Below are 21261 nucleotides of genomic sequence, written 5' to 3' on the forward strand. Positions count from 1 at the left end.
CGTTTATAACAGATTTACATAAAGAACAATATCTCTCAGCCACTATATAACACGTGCAGGGGGGGGGGGATTAACTCACAATTATGCAGTTTCAATTTCCATGATCCCATGTGATGTTTCTTTGTGTTTCTATGTGTTCAACTCACATCTTTGAATCATGTGTATTAGATTTTCCTTTATATTTCAGCCGTTTTCGTTATTGTTAAATATTGTATCTTCTCAGCCATCCCTCTGATTCCAATCTCTCCTAATCTTTTTCCAAATTTTTTCCGGTATCGTTCCTAGCGCTCCTACTATTAATGGTGTTATCTTGATTTTTTTTCATCTTCCAGATCCCTTTGGGCTTTCTGGCCAGTTCCGTGTATTTGCTCCGCTGCTTCGTCTCCCTCATTCTCACTCTGTAGTCTGCATTATTATTATTATTATTATTATTATTATTATTATTATTATTATTATTTACTCACTAGGAGTTTTGACACCGACCGGTTCTGGGGAAGACACTACTCCAGTAGAAAGCTCTCTTACATCTAGGGATCTCAACCGTGAAGGTGTGGGATTTTGCTGCTTGTTGGGTTTTTTGAGGGTATTTACGTCGAGGGGGTACAGGTGCTTGCAGTTGATCAGAGCATTCACCGTTAAAGTACTTGTAGAACAGGCAGAAGGATGCAACATTTCATCGATGGGACAGAGACTGAAGCTTAGATGACAGTTCAGAACCTATCTGGTTGGCGACTCTCTTTTGGACCTTGTCTAGGAGTGAGAAACTAGTAGCAGATGCACCAGCCCAAATGTGACAACAATACTCCATACATGGGCGAATGGTGGCCTTATAGAGGTACTTATACCGGGTGTCGCTGCTGGCTTGTATAAATACTTTTGCAGTTTTAACAAAAGAGCTACAATCACTTCTATTTCTCGTTCTCTTTCGGTGGAGGAGAAATCCTTCACGACTGAGACAATTTTTATTTTTGTACCTTTTCTCCACGTTAAAAAACGACCCTGGTGTCTAACTCTGTCCCGTGGGGAGGCATAGTAAATAGTTACAATAATATCAGAGCGTCTCCATTTACACTGAACATCTACAGAATGCCAACATCAATATATTACATATGAATCAGTCCCTTGTGGAATTTCCACAGGTCCGGCTAGTAAAATTAATAATAATATAGTGATATTCATAGCTAGAAAAAAATTTAGGTTTAAGGCTCCGAAAATTCAGACTAGAAATGTCTGCAAGGATCTGTGGCGCAGTGGTTAGAGTACTTGGAAAAATCAACAAGCCTCTGGCCGGAGACAATTCTCACCTGGAACCGTAAAGATTCAACGTCTCTATCCACTGCGCCATGAACCTCAAAGGGCGATCAATGTTGGATTTTTTGATCTTATAAATCCACGTTCATTTATTATCTGATCTTCCGTGGTCGGGTCCGTACTGAATGGTATATATATTATTTAATTAATTGGAACTCATTATTGAGATGAGTATTTGTATTATTTATTCATTTATTTATTGCAAACTATTATCTTCATCTTTCTTAGTTGTTCTTTCACGACGTTTCGACCAGCTATTCCTCTAGCCTTCGTCAGGTGGTAACCGCGACAGGGCTTGTGGCGCAGTGGTTAGAGACGTTGAATCTCTACAGTTCCAGGTGAACATTGTCTGAAAATAGCGGTTTCAATCCTACCCCAAAAACCGGCCAGAGGCTTACTTGGCCAAAACGTGGTGAGACAACAACAACTATGGAAGGCAGTAATTGCTGAGAATGCAGTTAGGAAATTAGGAATTCCTATCCTGCCGCGGTTACCACCTGACAAAGGCCAGAGGAATAGTTGGCTGAAACGTCGCGAAAGAACAACTAAGAAAGATGAGGATAATAGTCCGCAATAAAATAAATGAATAAATAAAACAGAAATGTTGTTTTAAACTTAAGCATGGCAGACCAATAAAACTGCCGTTCTTCAGGGTGGAACGATAAAATTATCACCTTAAAGAAAACAACACCACAGTTTTATTTTAAAACTTTTATCGAAAAAATTAATTCAAGTAACTTGATTATGTAGTAGAGCTGCCATCTATTCAATGTAGCGGCCTTCAGCCTCAATCACTGGCTCGATACCGGTCTGGAACTGGGAAAATACCTTTTCCACAAGTGCCAGCGAGACCTTGGCGAATACTCGACGGATGAAAGCGATCAGGCTGGTTTTGGTGTTGTGGGAGGTCATGTTGGTGATGTACAAAGTAGTTCCGCAAGTTCAGATCTGGGGAGAAGGGGGGGCAGTTAGAGAAGGGTACAAAGTCGTAGCATTCCTTCTGAAGTAAAGCCTGGGTCTCTTTGGATTTGTGGGCCGGCGTCGAGTTCCGCTGACACACCCAGAAATGTTGTTTGAAACTTAAGCATGACAGGCCAAAATAAAACGCTATTACAAACTTAAGCATGAGAGACAAACAAAACTCCTATTTCAAACTTGAGCATAATAGAACAACAAAGATTCTATTTCAAACTTAAACATGATACATCAAAACAAATCGTACTTGAAACTTAAGCGAGACAAACCAACTAAAATGTTATTTCAAACTTAAGCATATCGGACCAACTAAAATGCTCTTCAAACTTAGGCATGGCAGACCAATAAAAATGCCGTTTTAAACTTAAGCATTACAAATCAACAAATATTTTATTTCAAACATAAGCATGACAGACGAACAAAAATCCTGTTTCAAAATTGTGCACGACAGACCAACATTCTAGTTCAAACTTAAGCATGACAGACCAAAGAAATTTTTTTTCAAACTTGGGCGTGACAAACCAACACAAATGCTATGTAAAACGTAAGCCTGACAGACCAACAAAGATTCTATTTCAACGTTAAGCAAATTTAAATGCTACTTGAAACTTAAGCGTGGCAGACTAGGAAAAATACTATGTGAAATTTAACTTTGTATACCGACCGACAGAGCTTCGTCAATAAATGATTGGACACAGCTAAAAATAGTAATGAATACAGGCCACTGTTTTAAAGTTTTGCGGTCGGCAGCAACGAAGCGAAGCAAGCGTTACTATGACTTACTCGTATTACATGGTTTTACCAAGAGACAATGGATACTTCCTGTATGTTTGTCTGATCCCAACCACATTTTTCTGAATTGTCATTGAACAAGTTCAAGACGACCGGGAACAACACCGTGATAAAAGAAAGGGGGAGGGCTAGTATTGTTTCGGAGTTTTCTTTCTCCTAGATTGGTTGCTTAACCAAGGCTTGAGAGTCTTGTCTAATTTAGTACCTACTCCGTAGCTGGAGGAGAGACAGATGGATTCATAACAATCTTAAGTGATGAAAAGAAGCTCTGACAGGACACGCACGTCAGCGTCACAATATCTCCTCTTCCTTTCCCTCTCATCTACTACTACTACTACTACTACTACTACTACTCCATGCCCCGTTCAGTCTCAAGAGACAATGAGCACCTCTGTAAAGGTAACTCTGCAATTGTGAGGCAAGGGTTACGCAATCTGCAACCTCACCTCTCATGAATCGGCACTGCTTTTGGGTCCAGCCAGCGGCAAGGAGAGGCCCAAGACTGGCTAGAAACAATGCCGAGATAAGCGGAGAACACGTACAGCACCTGGAATTACCAAACGGTCACCCGTTTTATTACTAACCGGGCTCACCGTTGTTTAACTTCGGTGATCTAACGGGAACCTGTGTGTGCCAACGAGATTATGTCGCTACTACAACTACTATTACTTCTATTACGTTATTACTATAACTATTATTGCTACTATAACTCCTCTTTCTCGCACACGTTCTCTCACGCATGTTTTATCTCCCTCCTCCCACTCTCTCTTCTCATTTTTCTCTGTTCCTATTCATCTCCCCCCTCCTCTCTCTTAATCTATGTATGTATCTATCTATCTCTAAATATATATTTGTAATGCGCTTCTTTGACGCTGATTTGCTTTAATATATATCGATGATTCAAGTATGTAATTATATATCTATCATCATCGTTTTTTTTATCTACTTTTATTTATTCGGCATAAATGAGGAAAGACAGCCCCCCCCACATGTAAAAAATCGCATTATTTATTAAAACAAACAAACAAAAACAGAAAACCTGAAAGGATCGGGAAGGGAGGGGGTATCTCGTTTATTTATTTATTTATTTATTTATTTATTTTACAGTAGATATTTTGACTTTGGATTGGCGTGTAGCATGAGTTCTGCTGTTCGTTCCCGGGCATTATCGCCTCCTTATTTCGGGAGGGGGTATTGGTTTAATACTTCTTGGTAGATTGGTCGCACTAGTTTCGATCAAGGGTTTTTTTTTTTGTAACCATTTAAAGTGCCTCCTCATTTTTTTCGAGGGACTGTGTTAAACCGATCTGAAAAAAGAAAAAAAAAAACAGAGAGAGAAAGAGGGAGAGAGAGAGAGAGAGAGAGAGAGAGAGAGAGAGAGAGGCTTTTTAACGTTTATTTTAGCGCTGTTTCGCTTTTTAAAAATATCTTTTAAATAATAATAATATAAAAATAATAATAGTAACAACAACAACAACAACAACAACAACAAAATTATATAAGACGCCCCCCACCTCGTTCTCAAGAAAAACAAAAAAAAAAGCAAAAAAAAAAAAAAACCCAAAAAAGGTAACAAAGATGTATTTTAAAGAAAACGCACCAATAAATCGAAATGATAAGAATGATGATGAAGAAAAATTTTCCCAAAATGTTGATCCAACGACCCCCATGTGCCGCCGTCAGAACCCCTCACCTCCCCCTTTGGGGAGAGTCAAGGGCATCGACACTTCTTACACGGAGATATCCCGAGACTTGGACACAAATAATGGACACGATCATCTTAATAATGGCCAAAAATGCAAACCTGCTCATAATGATAGATTTCATGGCAAGTTTAGAAAAAGAAGTAATAATACTTGTATCGATGATGATGATGATGATGATGATGATGATGATGACGACGAGGACGACGATAATGATGATGTGGAGTTGTGTTTGCCATTTGTTCATTCAACTTTTTCGGGGTTTTCTAACCTGACCCAAAATCTCCCCCTTTTTTTGACAAAAAAACGAAAAAAACGTGGGGAAAAAGTCAAGCAGAAAAGGTAATTATTTTTTCTTATTTCATAAATCTTTATACTTTATTTTGTGTTCTGGGTACTTGAAAAAAAAAAAAAAAATGAAAATATCGAAAAAGAAAGGAAGTTATATTATACGTATCCGTTATGGAATGAAGTTCTTCGAAAAAAAAATCACTTAATTTGATCGAGTAGTTTTTTTTTTTTTTTTTTTTTTACAGCGAAAAGCACAATTTGCTCCAGATCAAAAGGTAGCCATGTTTCGATTTTTAGGAAGAAAAGCTATCATTTAACATGGGGAAGAGGGGGTCGGCGATTTAAACCAAGTTATCTCTCTGTGGCGTGTTCTAAAAATCTAAACATGGCTACCACGAGCGCACTGTCGTAAAAACGTGTTTTTCCGCTGTAAAAAAAAACAAACAAAAAAAAAAACAAACAAACAAACAAACAAACAAAAAAAAACCCCAAAGAAACCACTCGATCAAATTAAGTGATTTTTTTCCGGAGAACTTCATTCCAAAACGAATACGTACAATCTAAACTTTTTTTCCCGATATTTTTATTTTTTTAATGTCTTGATTAAACTGTACAAGTATCGGGCTTCGTTTTGGTGATATTTTGAACAAACGCATTTCAGGTGAAAACGTTATTATGCGTCATGTCGAAATTAGTGTAGATTTCAAAAAATTACGAAAAACGATCTGGAAAACATTGTGAATAAAGAAAATCATCTGCAATTACGTTCTGACATTTTTGTGTTTTAAAATGTCGAACTTTTAATTTAAGTCAAGGGAGATAAGTCAAATTGGGCAATGAGCATATCCACTCATTGCTTAGTAAGGACGTACAGGAAGTCGACGGTGACACGCAATTTCGCATCCCCATTGAAAAAATGTTGCACGTGTTATTGTTTGTTTCATTTCAGTATTAATTTAAAGGTAATTGTTAAAATATAGATAATACATTGATTTAAAAAAAAATATCGTTTTAAGCAAAAACAATAGTACGTACTTAATTGTCATGTCGAAAATAGTAACATATCCAAAACTTACGAAAATTCACCGAGTAGAACAACTACTATTGTGTTTTTAGTGAAAAAAAAAAGTGGGTTTGTATTACTGTACACATAGATTCGAAAAAGTTGTCAAAAAACAAAGATATAATAAATAAATGTTATCAAAGGCAAGATAAGTTACTCTTCTACCTAACCGGATACTTTTTTTAGTGTTTTTATTTAATGTAACATGTTTATTCAGCTCGAAATACATAGTGTTTACCGATGTATTGGAAAATTCAAAATGGTGCCCAACTCTCCTTTGAACACGGTGCGTTTGAGAAAATGAGTTAAAAATAAAACAAAACTATACAACATACTGTTAGAAACTCGCTCAATATGTTACCGTGACATAGGCTGACATATTCGGTGGGCACTCGTCTAGCCAAACCCACTATCAACAATTTCCCACACTCTTTATCTGTGCCTTCCGATTGTTTGCATTCCAACTGACTGCAATCTCATTGTCTTCAAGTCCAATGTAAACAAGTTCTTGATGAACCGTCCTCCTAAGTAATCCAATTTACAAAATTCCCACTACTTATGTTTACTACACTGTAATCACATTGACTAATGTGTACCCATTAAGCCTTATCCTCGAGTGGCCTCCGGGCCTTGGTAAGTGATGATTCCTGTGTAAAAAACAAAAAATAAGCACACCGGGATAGTCCTACCTAAATCATATTGTGGAACTGTCTTCCGATTGCCTGCTTTCCAGTCGACTACAACTTGCTTGTCTTCAAGTCCAACATAAACAAATTCTTGATGAACTGCCCCCTTTAAGTAATCCAGTTTACCAAATTTCCGTTACTAACGATTACTACGATATTATCCCATTGATTTGTGTACACTCAATAACCCTTATCCTCGAGTGGCCTCCGGACCATGGTAAGTGGTGTCTCCTGTGTAAAAAAAAACAAAAAACAAAAAAAAACAACAAGATCTCTGATTTCACGAAATCAAACCTTCACATACAAAATATGAATAAGTCCGGAAAAAAACGACACTTGACAAAGAACTCGAGATCGTTGTATTGATATAGAATAACATTTAAACTGTCAATCGCTTTATTGCAGATTAGTAAAATATCAATATTTCCCTAAATATACGTCACAAAAAAAATGAAAATTGCACCATCAAAGGGTTGCTTTAAATTTAGTTATTTCCGAAAATTTTATTCAGATCCATGCGATATTCACGAAGTTATGACATTTTATTTATTATCAAAGAAATTTTACTTTTTTAGTTTTGCTGTCCATCGCTTTATTGCAAATCTGTTACAATGCCAAAAAAATCTGGCAAATAAAGGTTACTGAAAAGCAAAGGATATTTGCTGGACTCGCAGAAGGATTGTCCGTTAAAAATTTAGCCACGGAGCTGGAATGGGATCCAGAAACCTTGGCCGCATTCTTGAACAACCCGAACACCAAATCCAGAAAAATAAGGGCATCAGAAGAAACCTTTTAGATCGTGATATTTGAAAAATTCGTAGGGAAGTCAACCGAATCACAAACAGCACAAGTGCTTTCATTTTTGCAAAAGCTGGAATCGCTCCAAGATCCAGACATGCCCGATCCAATATGTTGAATGAGATTGCCAGAAACATCAAACCTCTTCCAATGCCTCTATTGAGCAAACGACATAGAGAAAAACGAATGGCTTGGATGCAGAATTACATAAAAATAGATTTCCAACAGGTCCTATTTAGAGATAAGTCCCATGCTACACGAGACAGTCCGAATAGATTGACCAAAGTCTGAAACCCGAACGGAACTCTGACCCATTACAGAGTTCATCGCCAACAAGGAGGTGGAGGCATCATGTTTTGGCTGGGAATCATTGGGGATAAGTTGGTTGGACCATTCCAAGCGCCAGAGGGTGTAAAGCTTACCAGCAATGCGTACACAGCCGTTTTGGATAATCATTTGTCGACATGGCAAGATGACCTACCATTATCACGTCGCTTTCAGATGATTTTTATACATGACAATGTACCATCCCATTCTGCTTGAGGCGACTGCATCCTTCCTTCAATCTATGGAATTCGTTGGGGAAACTCTCATGACCTAATCACTGTGTTCTCCAGACCTTAACTCCATTGAATATCTCTGGTCAATATTAAAAAAATAGTTTATGAGGGAGGAAAGCAATTTACTTCAAACGATGCCTTGTGGAGGAACATAGTTGATGTTGCTAGAGCCATAACTCCTTTTAAGATCAAAGAATTGACTTCCTCGGGGGACAAAAGGTTGTTTTAAGTTATTTTTTTTTTAAAATGGTGGATATGTCGATAAATAATTAATTTATATCTAGCCCATACCTAGGATATGTTTTTGTTTATTATTCTTTGGCAGAAAAATATAATAAAAAGTAAAGTTCGCAAGACATTGTATTTTTGCCCTAACACAACATTTTAAGAAACCTGCAATAAAGCGATGGACAGTGGAAATTATTCGATAAAGAATAAAATGTCATAACTTCGTGAATATCGCATGAATTAAAATTTTTTTTTTTAGAAATAACTAACCTTAAAGGAGTCGTTTGATGATATAATTTTCATTTTTGTATGACGTATACCTATTTACTATGCCTCCCCACGGGACAGAGTTAGACACCAGGGTCGTTTTTTAACGTGGAGAAAAGGTACAAAAATAAAAATTGTCTCAGTCGTGAAGGATTTCTCCTCCACCGAAAGAGAACAAGAAATAGAAGTGCAGCATCTGAAGAACAGATACTACACTTTGATCTTGTCCCGATTGATATTTTACTAATCTGCAATAAAGCGATTGACACAGTATATTTACATGTTAGAAGAATATTGATTAGGCCACGTTTTTTCTCAACTGAAAAGTACTAATGTGCTTGCGTGTTACAAACCCCCCTCCTTCCCGTGTTAAGAATGGCGAACGCCATTGAAATTTATTAAATAATACATTGAAAAAATGTCTTAATATCCAGAAAACTATTTGTTTACTCAAAATTTAAATGTGATATTCGTTTTCAGCATACCTGAAAACCTATAAAAGTCGTCATTTTAAATGTGAGTGTTAAAGGTGAAAAGAGAGTAAAAAAAAATTACCAGAGGACTTTAAAAATACTTGAAAATGGTTTTTTTATAAATAATTGTTCCTATTTACAATGCCTCCCCACGGGACAGAGTTAGACACCAGGGTCGTTTTTTAACGTGGAGAAAAGGAACAAAAATAAAAATTGTTTCGGTCATGAAGGATTTCTCCTCCACTGACAGAGAACAAGAAATTGAAGTGCAGCATCTGAAGAACAGATACTACACTGTGATTTTGTCCCGAAGGGCAATTGTAGGTTAGTATCCTCCACTCCTGAAAATGACATTTTGTTTTTTTTTAGGCAATTTAAAAAAAAAAATTCTTGAAAAAAGAAAACACACAATTATTTCAGAATTTAGGATTAGAATGGGAGATTAATTTTTAATATAAATTCAACAGAAATTTATTAACTATTTCAGACAGACCATCTATGTAAGTAGCATTTTAAGAATATGCAAGAAGGCCGCCCGGTATTGCCCGATCGTATAATACACTTAAATAGGATATGTTAATGCATGCAGATTTCGTATTTATTATTTGTTGTGTCGTAACACAATAGTAAAAGAAGAAAATCAAGTCGAGGTTGGTTTAACAAACGAAGTGTATTAACATCATAGGTACAAAGGTAAGAATACGGGTATAACTGACAAGCGCTTAGCTACGCAGTGGAGTACTGTCGCTCCTTCCCACCGGTGAAGAAATTACTTGCACTATATATATATATATATATATATATATATATATATATATATATATATATATATATATATATATATATATATATATATATATATATATATATATATATAGTGAGGACTGGCGTAATTTCCCTTATGCATAGAAAGGCCGGTATAACATTATTATTGGAGCCAATACCCTTTTGATTATTATATTGTACCTAATATATAGTAGTGATTTCAAAAGTTGAAAATATATATAACTTGGGTGCCATCAGCTAAAATCGAAATGAAAACTTATAACATCCCAGCCTTAGTCGTTAAGTTTGAAAAGTTTGTTAGAAATGATGTCATGGTGTTAAAATTTGAGATGGTGACAAACACATTTAGTTTTACCATAAAAATACAACACAATACAACACAACACAACAAAATACAATACAACACAACACAACACAATACAATATAACACAATACAGTTCAATACAATACAACACAATACAATACAACACAAAACAACACAATACAATACAACACAATACAGTGCAATACAATACAACAAAATACAATACAACACAAAACAACACAATACAATACAACACAATACAATACAACACAACACAATACAATACAACAAAATACAATACAATACAATATAATACAATACAACACAATGCAATATAATGCAATACAACACCATACAATACAACACAATACAATATAATACAACACAGTACAAAACAATACAATACAATATAATACAATATAATGCAATATAATACAATACAATATAATGCAATATAATACAATACAATATAATACAATACGACACAATACAATAATTATAATATAATACAATACTTTATAATATAATACAATACAATACAATGCAATATAATACAATACAATATAATAAAATATAATACAATACAATGCAATATAATACAATACAATATAATACAATACAATGCAATATAATACAATGCAATCTGTAATCGAATTCTCTAGCACTTAGCTATATCTCCAGGTTATAATAAATCTGTTTTTTTAGTGAGAAATGATTGCTAAGATTTTATTATCTCCCTTGGTCGGTGTAACGTAAAATATCCCCCTGTAAAAATGATTATCTTTTTATCTATAAGAAAGAAAAACTATTTTTAGGATCAGATTTTTTCGATTGTTGATATTTATCGAATGAATTTTTGTACAGAACATATCTAAGAACACAATAAATTAGCTTTGTGCGAAATTTGCAAAAGATAGGCTCAGCCGTTTAGGAACCTATGAGGAACTCACTCACACACTCAAAGTCTCTTTTATATAATAGTAGAGATAGAGATACTTATTTTATTTGAAAAGTTGTATTTTTTATCTTTTTCAGTAAAACTAAGCTCAGCCGCGGTCAAAAAATCGAAGCAATCCTCGTGGGTGTGACAGCCTTCTTGGCAAATGCAATAATTATGAGCTTTGTTGCAAGTCTTGCTATCTACAATGTAGAATTTAAAAACTACTTTGTCAAGAACCATGAATGGATAACATTCATTGTGATTTTTCCAACGGGTGTTTTTGGAGTTGTTGGTAAGTAAAATTACTTTCGTGTTAATTATTTAATGAGTGAACTTACTTTAATATGAATTACTTACTAAGTAAAATTGCTTTGTATTAATCCGTTTGTAATTATTAATTCGTCATAAGTTTTTTTTTAATGAGTGAACTTACTTTCGTATGAATTAGTTTCTAAAGTAAATTACTTCAGCGTGAAGTAGTGAGTGAAATTCGAAATTGAAATCTTTTTGAATTAATCATTTAATATTATTAATTAAGTGAACCGACTTTAGTATGAATTAATTACTAAGTTAAATTGCTTTCTATTAATATGTTTTAAGTAAAATTGCTTTGTGTTAATACGTTTGTAAATAAAATTGCTTTGTATTAACCCGTTTGTAAGTGAAATTGCTTTGTATTAATTCGTTTGTAAGTGAAATTGCTTTGTATTAATTCGTTTGTAAGTGAAATTGCTTTGTATTAATTCGTTTTTAAGTTAAATTGCTTTTGCATTAATTCGTTTGTAAGTAAAATTGCTTTGTATTAATTCGTTTTTAAGTGAAATTGCTTTGTATTAATTCGTTTGTAAGTGAAATTGCTTTTGTATTAATTCGTTTGTAAGTTAAATTGCTTTGTATTAACCCGTTTGTAAGTGAAATTGCTTTGTATTAATTCGTTTGTAAGTGAAATTGCTTTGTATTAATTCGTTTGTAAGTGAAATTGCTTTGTATTAATTCGTTTTTAAGTTAAATTGCTTTGTATTAATTCGTTTTTAAGTTAAATTGCTTTTGTATTAATTCGTTTGTAAGTGAAATTGCTTTGTATTAATTCGTTTGTAAGTGAAATTGCTTTGTATTAATTCGTTTTTAAGTTAAATTGCTTTTGTATTAATTCGTTTGTAAGTAAAATTGCTTTGTATTAATTCGTTTGTAAGTGAAATTGCTTTGTATTAATTCGTTTGTAAGTAAAATTGCTTTGTATTAATTCGTTTGTAAGTGAAATTGCTTTGTATTAATTCGTTTTTAAGTTAAATTGCTTTGTATTAATTCGTTTGTAAGTTAAATTGCTTTGTATTAATTCGTTTGTAAGTAAAATTGCTTTGTATTAATTCGTTTGTAAGTTAAATTGCTTTGTATTAATTCGTTTGTAAGTAAAATTGCTTTGTATTAATTCGTTTGTAAGTGAAATTGCTTTGTATTAATTCGTTTGTAAGTGAAATTGCTTTGTATTAATTCGTTTGTAAGTGAAATTGCTTTGTATTAATTCGTTTTTAAGTTAAATTGCTTTTGTATTAATCCGTTTGTAAGTTAAATTGCTTTGTATTAATTCGTTTGTAAGTTAAATTGCTTTTGTATTATTCCGTTTGTAAGTGAAATTGCTTTTGTATTTATCCGTTTGTAAGTGAAATTTCTTTGTATTAATCCGTTTGTAAGTGAAATTGCTTTTGTATTAATCCGTTTTTAAGTTAAATTGCTTTTGCATTAATTCGTTTGTAAGTAAAATTGCTTTTGTATTAATCCGTTTGTAAGTAAAATTGCTTTTGTATTAATCCGTTTGTAAGTGAAATTGCTTTTGTATTAATCCGTTTGTAAGTTAAATTGCTTTTGTATTTATCCGTTTGTAAGTGAAATTGCTTTTGTATTAATTCGTTTGTAAGTGAAATTGCTTTTGTATTAATCCGTTTGTAAGTGAAATTGCTTTTGTATTAATCCGTTTGTAAGTAAAATTGCTTTTGTATTAATCCGTTTGTAAGTAAAATTGCTTTTGTATTAATCCGTTTTTAAGTGAAATTGCTTTTGTATTAATCCATTTGTAAGTAAAATTGCTTTTGTATTAATCCGTTTGTAAGTAAAATTGCTTTTGTATTAATCCGTTTTTACAAGATCACTATCGTTTTGAAGCTCGACCCTTCAGATGACAAATACCGAAAAATTAGCTAAAAACATTAACATTTTTTTTTACATGGAGGTCACCACTAATCAAGGCCCGGAAGCCACTCGAGGATAAGGGTTATTGCGTGTACAGTAATCAATGGGATAGTATCGTAGTACTCATTAGTATTGGAGATTTGATAAAGTGTCTTACTTAAGGGGGCGGTTTGTCAGGAATTTGTTTATGTTGGACTTGAAGACATCCAAGTTGTAGTCAGGTGGGAAACAGGCAAACGGAAGTGAGTTCCACAGGCGTGCAGTTCTAAGAAAGAAGCTTTGTTCATGGAATCTACGTTTTGATTTAGGCACAGATAAAGAGTGGGGGAAATTTTGGACAGTGGTTTCAGCTAGACGGGTGTTTTTCATGAAAGATTGGCGAGGGGAGGGCCAGAGATTGGAGCTCAGACAAGCACTTGCCATGGAAATAACGATAAAACAAAGACAGGCTGGCAACGTCTCTTCTGTGGGAGAGAGGTTGCAGGGAAGAGAAAAGGGCATCTTCCACTAAGCCATGAAGTCTATTTTGTACTCTGTTAAATCAGGATAGGCTGTTTTTAGCAGCTCCTGTCCAGATGTGGTAGCAGTTCTCCATCCTTGGACGTACTTGGCTTTTATACAGATAGAGAATTGCATCAGCAGTGAGATATCTTCTGGAGCGGTAGAAGGATCCCACAATTTTCTTAGCGACCTGGGCAACAGACTTGATGTACGTGTTCCATTTCAGATCAGGAGTAAAGGTCAAGCCCAGAAGTTTGTCAAAACAAGGAGCCTCCCCAAGACGAGAGCCATCCATTTCAATTGATGCCAGATGGGGATCAGAGCGTTGATGATGTAAAGATAGGAGCTTGGTTTTAGATGCATTAAAAGTAACCAGCCACCTCTTCCCCCACTGTACTACGCGCTCAAGATCAGGGGAGATAGAATCAGAGAGAACTTTGTCATTTACAGCCTTTGATGTGTTGCCGTAGATGGTCGTTTCATCAGCATAGATGTCAAAGAATGATTTAAGTATGTGTTTTGGGAGATCATTGATGTAGATCAGGAAGAGAGTTGGGCCAAGGATGGGCCCCTGAGAGACTCCAGCATTAATACTGCGGGCCTCTGATTTCTGCCCATTAACCACTACTCTTATGTGCCTATCAGAGAGAAATGATTTAATGATTGAGAAAACATTTTCAGTTATACCATAGCTGGAAATCTTGTGAAGTAGGCCCTTATGCCATACCTTATCGAAGGCCTTTAATATGTCAAGAGCAATTGCCCTAGAAAGAAAGCCTTTGTCGAGAGATTCACTAATCCTATGAGATATAACCGTTAGCACATCTGCAGATATTTCTATTAAGAGTAAGCATCCATCATTAAAAAGTTTGAGAGAGATTTGATATGAGATACAACATACATATTAGTGCCTAAATTTCAGTGGATGAATTAAGGGAAATAGATAAATATTTGGACTATGTATTATAGGATTAATGAGGTTCATAAGCATTCTTTAAATGGGGACTTTGCGATTCGATATAATAAATATCATGACATACAGATGGAGCTTAGATACAAGAGAAATAATAGAAAATTATGTACTGTTGTATATACATTTATTAATCAAACGAATACAATATAGGTAGAAAACTGCTAAATAACAATATAGACATGTGTAGACATATAATGGAGATTTTGCACATGGTGTATACAATGGAAGGGTGGAAGAGGGAGTTATTTAGTGGATTATTAGATAATTATGGTATTTTAAAGTAGTATAGTAGTAGTATTACGAGATATATGATATAATATGCTTTACGGAGTAGGTACTATATGTTATGGGATTTCATTAATAAATTAATCAATTAAAGTCTAATGAAAGTTACATGTGCGGATGCACACACATACACACACACACACACACACACATATATCATAACTTAGTAATTTAAATATTATGATATAAAACAGGTAAATTTCAAATCTATAATTTTATTAAATGCAAGACAAAGAATACATTTTAAGAAGTATATTTCCTTAACCTATAGGTTTTCGATGTTTACAGGATATATACTTATTAAAATGTATTCTTTGTCTTGCATATAATAAAAATTCTAGACTTGAAATTTAACCATTTCACATCATAAAATTTAAATTACTAAATTATGATCTATTTGCTCTGAGCAATTTTTATTTAGCTGGGATTGTCTTTATAAAATATTACAGCCAATAATATTTTGTAAGATAATCACTGGATTTGCATACCATTAGATCTATTGCATTGCATTATTCTAGAGTATATATATATATATATATATATATATATATATATATATATATATATATACACACACACACACACACACACACACACATATATATAATTATATTTTACTATAATAATTAAATACCTACAGACACTAGTGTTTCATCCTTTCGGGAATCTTCAGTGCAGGGTGTCATGATTAATACCAGTCAAACGATTTGAACCCTACACCACGAGACATCTCTGACTCGATTAGCGGAGACCTAATCCATTCGGCTATCATTAACCGTGTGAAATAGCATTGAATTTAAACATCTTCATTTTAAATGTTCATTTACGTCAGTTAGACAGTGATCTAATTGTTATATATATATATATATATATATATATATATATATATATATATATATATATATATATATATGATTTTCAGAATGTGAGAGATTGTATATAATAAATTCCACAGCCAAACAACGTCGCAGCTCACAAGAGCCATGACAGTCAATGAACTGGAAGGAGTCTTGAACTTCCGGTTCGTTGACTGTCATGGCTCTTGTGAGCTGTGACGTTGTGTGGCTGTGGAATTTATTATTATATATATATATATATATATATATATATATATATATATATATATATATATATATATGCACATATATGTTTTTTTTTATTTATTAGGAGATTCAAATAAAAATATTTCAGTCACTCTTTAAGGTTATGTTATATAACCATGCATATGCTTTACTGTTTCAATTCATACAATTTGTACTTGGTGGTTGTGATAGGTTGAAATTAGTCAGAGATAAGAGTTGCCGATTTAAAAGTTATTGTTAAGAGTGGTTTAATATAGTAGAAAAAACTTTAAAGTTGATTAGCAATAATAATAATAATAATAATAAAAGCTCAAAATGTATATAATTAATTTACCTCAGTGCTTAGATATAATCACCTCTAATTGTGATAATGATAATAAAAATCGAAGGTAATGGGGGAATACACGTTGGTGACTGCGATATTAATGATGATTCATACTGATAATTTTTTTATAATAATTATATTGATTGGTAATTGTAAGAATAGTGGCAGAAAAGTGTTTAAAGTAAAATTCCAAAATCAAAACATAAAGAATAATGGATTTAAAAAAATAAATGATATGACGTTAGCGGCAAAAGATAAATAAGTTAATATATAAAATAAGTTTAGATAATTAATTTGAAGATATCCATATGTACGTATATATGTATACGCATACGTACACACACACACACACACACACACACACACACACACACACACACACACACACACACACATAGATATATAGACATGCACATATATATCCTTTTGATTCATTTGGAGTAGATTCAAATAAAAATCTTTCAGTGTCAGTCTTCAAGTTTGTTATATTACGGTGCATATGTTTTGCTGTTTCAATTCATAATGTACTTGTTGTGATAGGTTGAAACTAGAGATGCCGATTTAAAAGCTATCGTTAAGAGTGCTTTAATACAGTAGGGAAAACTAATTATTTCAATTAAAACATGAATTCAAAATATGTTTACGCTGATTATTACTTCCGTTTTCTTTGTTTGGATACTAAAGGTGTTAGGATTCCTATATTATAAGAGTTGGGGCAAGAACAACAGCACAACACATACAGATAATCTGAAATATATCTAATATTTCTGTTACGGTTTTATATACACTTATTAATCAAAGGAATACGATATAGTGTGTATGAGTTATGAATGCTGTTTATGCGAGGCATTTCGAAGTTTAATGCTTCTCATCAGAAGAGGGAGAAAGGTGCTAGGTAACAACATAAAGAAAAGATCTCTAGAAATAGACATTTAAGGGGATCTTGTGTATGATGTATACAATTGAGGGGTGGAAGAGAGGGTTATCTAGTGGATGATTAGATAATTATGGCATTTTAAATATGTTAGAAGAGGGCTTTAATGGTATTAGACGATATAGGATACAATATGCTTTAGAAAATAGTTACTAGATGTTATGGAATTTCATTAAGTAATTAATTAATATTTCATTAACTAATTAATTAATATTTCATTAACTAATTAATTAATATTTCATTAACTAATTAATTAATATTTCTGAATTTATGAGCTCGGGATTAGTTATTCGTATCATTTGGATTATTCAGACTCATCATGAGTGTCATTTTCACAACGTTTCGTTCAATGTAACCTTCGACCTTCTTCAGGTGTATCTTGTCGAACTCGGGAAAGTTTCAGCCAAACTTGGGAATTTGGATAGAAATTTCAAATGGAGCTCTTTATTCACTTCACAAGGGCCATGACTGGATAGAGGTCCTAAGCAATTTGCAATTGTATTTTTCAGTTGCCCACACTCTAATTGTAAAAGCGATATTCTCCTGAAGGTTGAAGGTTCAATCCTCGGCACGGGCGACCGAAAAATACAATTGCGAATTTCTTAAGACCTCTATCCACTCATGGCTGATGGATCGAGAGCATGCTATCCATGCGAAGTAAATAAAGGGTTCCGTTTGAAATTACATTCAGATTCCCGAATTTGACAGAAACATTCCTGAGTTCGACATGATACACCTGAAGAAGGAGGTCGGACGTTACATTGACCGAAACGTGAAAATGACACTAAAGATGAGAACAATCGTCCGAAGTATCCAAAGAATACGTTTTGGATCATATCACACAGAATGAACCAAGTGGCCAGCACCTCGAATACCAAAACATGATGATGATGATTATGAAGACCAACTCTTAGGTGATAATGATGATGATCATGATAATGAACAAGTCTTAGTTGTTGATGATGATGCTGTTACTGCTGCCAATGATGATGATTATGATAAGTAAGAAGAACAAGTTTCAGATTGTGATGAAAATAGTGATGACGATGATGATGGTCATCATCATCATGACAATGAAATCTCAGATAATGTTTATGACTATGATCATTATTGCCATCATCATCATCGTCCATATTTTAATATTGATTTTGCTTTAATCCAGGTTTGCTCACTGGAATATTCATAAACAAGTTTGGCGTACGGATCACAGGAGTGACTGGAAGTATCCTCTTGACCGTCGGAGTCGGCGCCTGCTTCTTTGCCAGAGATGTTTTCTATTTATTGCCTTTTCTTGGAATCTTTGGAGGTAAGAATACTGAATCATATATATATATATATATATATATATATATATATATATATTAGTGATGGGACGATTTCAATATTTTTCCCGTTTCCGATACAATTACTGATTCTGTACTAAATTCCCAATTCTGATATAATTACCGATACCAATTCCGATTCTTTATAAATCTCGAAATATTTAACTCTAAAAGTTTTATTTTGTCCCGATTACTGTAAAAATGTATCTTAAATGTGCAAATATTTTCTCAGACATAAAAACACATTTGTGAGGGGGTTATCCAGAGATTTTAGTCTTACTGGAAGTTTAAATCAATAAATATTTATTATTTTATTATTATTACAAGCAGTGGAAGATGTTTCTTAAACCAAAATCAAATTAAAAAGAAAATTAAGGAATCGATTTTGGCATCGGAAAATAGACTCAATTTTTTTCTGATTCTAATACTAATTCTAATATCCACAAAAGCTCCGATTTTTCCAATTTCCAATCCCGATTAATCGTCCCAACATTAATATATATATATATATATATATATATATATATATATATATATATATATATATATATATATATATATATATATAAAATAAAAATTACAATTAAATTTACCAAAATGATCCAAGATGGTAAAATTAAAGTATATTGTAAATATTAAAGAATTAATATTTATAAAATTATCTCAGCCAGATATAAAAGCTCGATAAAACCAAATAGGAAATAGAGCTTATAATATGAGCAGACAGTTAATAAAATATGTTTAAAACACTTTGAAATGAGTTAAAAACATATTTAAGCTGAAAAGGAAACACTAGATAAATGGATAGTCCTTAATCCGTGGAGTTTCGAAGAAATACTTTCCTTCTCATCAGAGGGTAGGAATTAGCAAAATTCGGGATCGGATTTTGCATGCAGAAGTATTTGATGAAACAACAAGTAAGTAAAAGATCTTACTTGATAACAAAAACAGTGAAGCAGAGGGAATATGGTGAAGAAAAAGGTGATTACACATGAATGGATAGTCTGGTGGAAGATAAAAAATCCAGTGACGGTAAAATCCAAATGTAAAACTTCAAAAAAGTTAAAAGAATTTCAATTTGCACAAGTAAAATCCAAGGAATCCCGTAATTCGAAGAAGATAGTCCATAATAATCCAAAGGCAGAAATCCATGGAATAATTCACAAAAATGTGTACAAGGGAAAAAGAAAAGATTCCAATAATATTAATAAAAGAAAAATAAGATATGCTTTTAACTCTACTTTCGAGACATAAATATAAATAAGAAAAGGAAGAGAGAAAGAGGAGAGAGAAAAAAAGGAGAGAGAGAAAAAAATGATGATAAAGTTAAATATAAAATATAAAATAAAGGGAAACAAATGTCAAAATTACTCAGACAGGAAATGTTAAAGGCGCGAAAAAAAATATATAGGGCAAAATAATATAGGTCAACTGAAATGTACAGGTCATCACTTAAAAAAATGTCAGCAAGAATTGTTAAAAGACACTAAATGGAAAATAAATAAATAAATAAATAAATTAATAAATAAATAGAAAATAAATAATAAATAAAAAATAAATAAATAAACAAAAAAATAAATAAACAAAAAAATAAAAAATAAAATATAAAATAAAAAAATAAAATAAAAATTATTTAAGGGGAGAGGATGGCCGGTATCTGCAAATTCAGGAAAAAGCAAAAAAAAAAAAAAAAGTAAGTAAATGCATATAGTAAAATATAAATAAATATACATACAAGATATGAAAGTGTGGGTAGATTGATATATTAGATAGGAAAGTTTAAAGAATAAAGCAGAAAATGCAGATAAATAACCGACCATGCAAAGAAGAGGTAAAGAATTAAAATTGTTGTTTCATCAAATACTTCTGCATGCAAAATCCGATCCCTCATTTTTCTAATTCCTACCCTCTGATGAGAAGGAGAGTATTTCTTCGAAACTCCGCAGATTAAGCACAATCCATTTATCTAGTGTTTCCTTTTCAGATTAAATATGATTTTAACTCATTTCAAAGTGTTTTTTAACATATTTTATTAACAGTCTGCTCATATATATATATATATATATATATATATATATATATATATATATATATATATATATATGAATTTAAAGGGGATTAGAACTGTAGTCTAATGAGCAGAGTGTATTTTAATGTCATAGTAAAATTACTAATTTAATTAAAATACAAGAAAAGAACAGTGCTCGTTGTAATTCAGATATATAATAAGCTCGATAGGAAAATATACTAGAGCTACTTTAATATTTAGCAATGTGATTGATAATTTAAAATTCAAATTAAAATTAAAAATTAAAAATCTGTTTCATAAGAAGGAACAACAACAAAGTCAATAATTTGTACGATCGTTTCGGAAACGATGTTTTTATTGAGATAGATATTAAATCATGGACAATAATTTTGACATATAGTATTTTTTGAAACAAAGTCTCCTCATCAGCAAGTGGCAAGTGAAG

The 21261-nt window shown here is 32.8% G+C and overlaps 1 protein-coding gene across 3 annotated transcripts in view; it reads left to right on the forward strand.

Annotated features, from left to right (window-relative positions):
- The window catches only part of LOC145246893 (uncharacterized), a 90200-nt gene that overhangs the window by 43835 nt on the left and 25104 nt on the right, over positions 1–21261 (forward strand). The window contains exons 1-3 of one of the 3 annotated variants that reach the window (XM_080108763.1): positions 3318–5123; positions 11274–11470; positions 18628–18771. In XM_080108763.1, the coding sequence (XP_079964889.1) occupies positions 4657–5123; positions 11274–11470; positions 18628–18771 (808 nt within the window). In that variant the 5' untranslated portion in view covers positions 3318–4656. Of the gene's footprint in view, positions 1–3304; positions 5124–11273; positions 11471–18627; positions 18772–21261 lie in introns of those variants that run through there. The other 2 variants (XM_080108765.1, XM_080108764.1) reach the window with 2 other exon arrangements.

The sequence above is a fragment of the Euprymna scolopes genome, chromosome 24 (genome assembly GCF_053919585.1).
Source record: "Euprymna scolopes isolate OS-2025 chromosome 24, ASM5391958v1, whole genome shotgun sequence".
Lineage (NCBI taxonomy): Eukaryota > Metazoa > Mollusca > Cephalopoda > Sepiida > Sepiolidae > Euprymna > Euprymna scolopes.